The following is a 3,017-nucleotide window of genomic DNA, read 5'->3' on the forward strand; positions in this document are numbered from 1 at the left end:
TGCAAAAGATGCCTGCTCCCGGGACGCCAGACTGAAGTTGTAATAAGACTGCAAATCCAGCCACAAAGTTGAGGTATGAGTTCACAACCATCTGACCCTCGAAAAGCCACAGGGTGCACCTGAAATGAATAAATATAAGCCATAATGTAACCTACAATACAGTATTGCAATATAAAATGTAATCTAAAATACAAGTTTACAAATGATTTACAACATAATTAATAAGAATACATACTTAAACTACTTCAGTCTGTGCGCATTGAATTTATTTAATACACGAGTTTCACAATTTGAGTTGAATTACTGAAATAAATGAACTTTTCCACGACATTCTAATTTATTGAGATGCACCTGTAATCAGCTTCAAAGTCTTGAAGCATCAAACATTTCTCCACAACAGCTGCTATTCTTTGCACCTACAAGAAATAATGAAAATGATCAAGTCATTTTTTTTAACGCATTACATAATTGAGACCAAAATGAACACTCAAAAAGGCATATATTTGAAAATAAACAAACTCTCACATTTGATTAATAAATTCAATTATACTAATACATTGTAGAACTGTAGCACCAATCCAATTAAATCATTTATAATGCAAAATTACAACGGTGTTATGACATTAATGTTTTACATTAATTTTTGAAATGACAAATAAGAAATGTTGGAAAAATGCTATGATACTTTTTAAACGTGAAACTAAACCGCCATTAGCTGGCAGCAAATAACGAGTGAGTCAATTGAGTCATTCATTTTACCGATCCGTTCAAAAAGCTGAATCATTCAGTAAAAACACTGCTGAGTTTTGCTTTGATCTTTGATTGGAACGATTTTCGTTGGTGAAACAGAACAACAGTCAATATTGTGTCTAAAAAGTAAGTATGAATAAAGCCTCTAAATTAATCTTCAATCGTTCTCGAGCTGCTCCAGTCGGCTGGATTTCAGATTTGAATGAAGCGCGCGCAATCCCAAAATGCCACACTACAGTAAGTTAGTGTAAAAACCAGGAGCTACAGTGACAACACCTGCTTCTTGTAAAAGAATTACAGTTGACTGGAAATATACTGTTAACAACTGTAAAACCTTATTTGACCCACAATGCATTGCGAATTACAGCTACATCTTGTAAAATGTTTAAACAGTAATATTCTGTAAAATTTTACTGTAGAAACTACAGCAATTTTTTCACAGTGTGTTTGAAGATCAGAAATGTTGTTCATTAAAAGATTTTTCTCTCATGATCTGATAGTACGTTTATTAGGCATCAGATCAATTTTTTTTGAGAGTTGTAATTAAAAAACACAACAGCACACCATCGGTTTACATATTACAAAAAAATATTAGGCCTACTAGTTTGAAGGTTTTTCAAAGGTATGATCAGATCTTTATTCTAAGATGTGTGATAAATGGATTAAGACAGATGAAGTAGTCAACAGTGCCACTAATTGAAGAATATGACATATACACCTGTGATTCCTGTAAACAATAAGCTACTTGTAAGAAAAAAAAGAAAGAAAGAAGTCTTTCTCTTAGCATTAATCATTACATTTCACTTACTTTGCCTTGGCGTGGACAGAACATCAAATTAGCCTCAAGACATTAATATAATGTAAAATAAAATCAAGGCATCTGTTTCCTGGCGCATAGTTGTTTTTTCCATTAGTGATAATCATCCAGCATATGTTCAGTAATGCAGCATGACTGCTGAGGAAAAACGCGTTGAGCTTCACTTTGAGACCCGCGGGCACCCGTAGCATCACTTCCGGAAGACGGTGGGAAAGATGGCGGCTGAGTCAAACGAGTCCGAAACGGCATTGAATATGAGTCCTACATCCAGAGATGAGGTAGGGACATCACTCTACCCGCGTTAAAACATGAATATATGTATGTTTGATACGACAGGGTAGTTTAAAGCGGTTCGTGTGTGTGTTAGGTTGGGTTTTTACGGGGGTGGGCCCGCACACATGGAGCAGATGGCGCTGCTTTAGTGTGTGTGAGATTACCTGTGTGTAATATCGATATAAACACTGACACAAACAAATAATAAGCTCTCATATTGTTTCATATCAGTCTTTTATGGGTCCCTTGATTCTCTCTAAAGAGAAATTAAATCCCTTAGACAGATTTTTTTAAAGGGACAAGGTTTTAAACAGTATCAACATGTGATCAAGTCAAAACACAATTGTGGTTAAATGTTTTCTTAGTAGGTCTAAATTCTTATTTAGTAGGTCTAATGGTTTCATATGTAGTGGAAACTCCTTTGATATTACATATTACAAGCAAAGACCATAATAGAAGGTTTTGTTGAAATATTTGGAATAGTAATCTTTGTAGCATTATAAATGTCTTTAACGTGTTTTGATTTGAATTTAGAGTGTCCTTTTTGAAGAAAAGTACTAATTTCTTTCTTTCTGTCTTTCTTTAAAAAGAATCAGAGGAACTAGATGTTAACCTAGACTGTAAACAGTCATTATTTATAAATGGTTAAAATGACTCGAAACAGTGAATTGAATACAATGTAACAAATTTAATGAAGCTGAACTCATGTTACAACCCTTAAGTACAAGTTTGTCCTTTTCTTGAGTTGTTTGGGACATGTTCATCTCTGTTTTCTTTCCACATAATTTTGTTGCATTGTTACAAATTACAGGTAACCCCAGCCTATATGGTATAAACCAGAGGTGTCCAGTCCCACTCCTGGTGTAGCACCCTATCAAATCTGTTTTATTTTTTCACAAATTCTGTTGTTGTTATTATTTTACCAGTTTTAATTTTTCTAGATTCGATCTTAATGGTTGAATTAAATTTTAATAGTAAAAAAAGTCTAATGAACTGAATCCATAAAACCTCAACAATGCACAATAATTTTAGAAATCCAAACATTTAGTGAAAAAACTATATTTTGTGGGGAACAAATAAAAGTGTTGATGGTAAAATGGTAAAATGTTACACATTTATATTATTATAAAATCCATTCATTAAAAACATTCATGAATGTATTTATATATACTATAAA

The 3,017-nt window shown here is 33.1% G+C and overlaps 1 protein-coding gene across 1 annotated transcript in view; it reads left to right on the forward strand.

The window, feature by feature from the left end:
• Nucleotides 1-1,707: 1,707 nt before the first annotated feature.
• Nucleotides 1,708-3,017, forward strand: part of LOC107601622 (pre-mRNA-splicing factor CWC22 homolog) — a 59,547-nt gene continuing 58,237 nt past the window's right edge. The window contains exon 1 of the mRNA XM_016293872.1: nt 1,708-1,845. Coding sequence (XP_016149358.1) covers nt 1,783-1,845 — 63 coding nt within the window. The 5' untranslated portion in view covers nt 1,708-1,782. The remainder of the gene's footprint in view (nt 1,846-3,017) is intronic.

The sequence above is a fragment of the Sinocyclocheilus grahami genome, unplaced genomic scaffold (assembly GCF_001515645.1).
Source record: "Sinocyclocheilus grahami isolate Dianchi unplaced genomic scaffold, SAMN03320097.WGS_v1.1 scaffold308.1, whole genome shotgun sequence".
Classification (NCBI taxonomy): domain Eukaryota; kingdom Metazoa; phylum Chordata; class Actinopteri; order Cypriniformes; family Cyprinidae; genus Sinocyclocheilus; species Sinocyclocheilus grahami.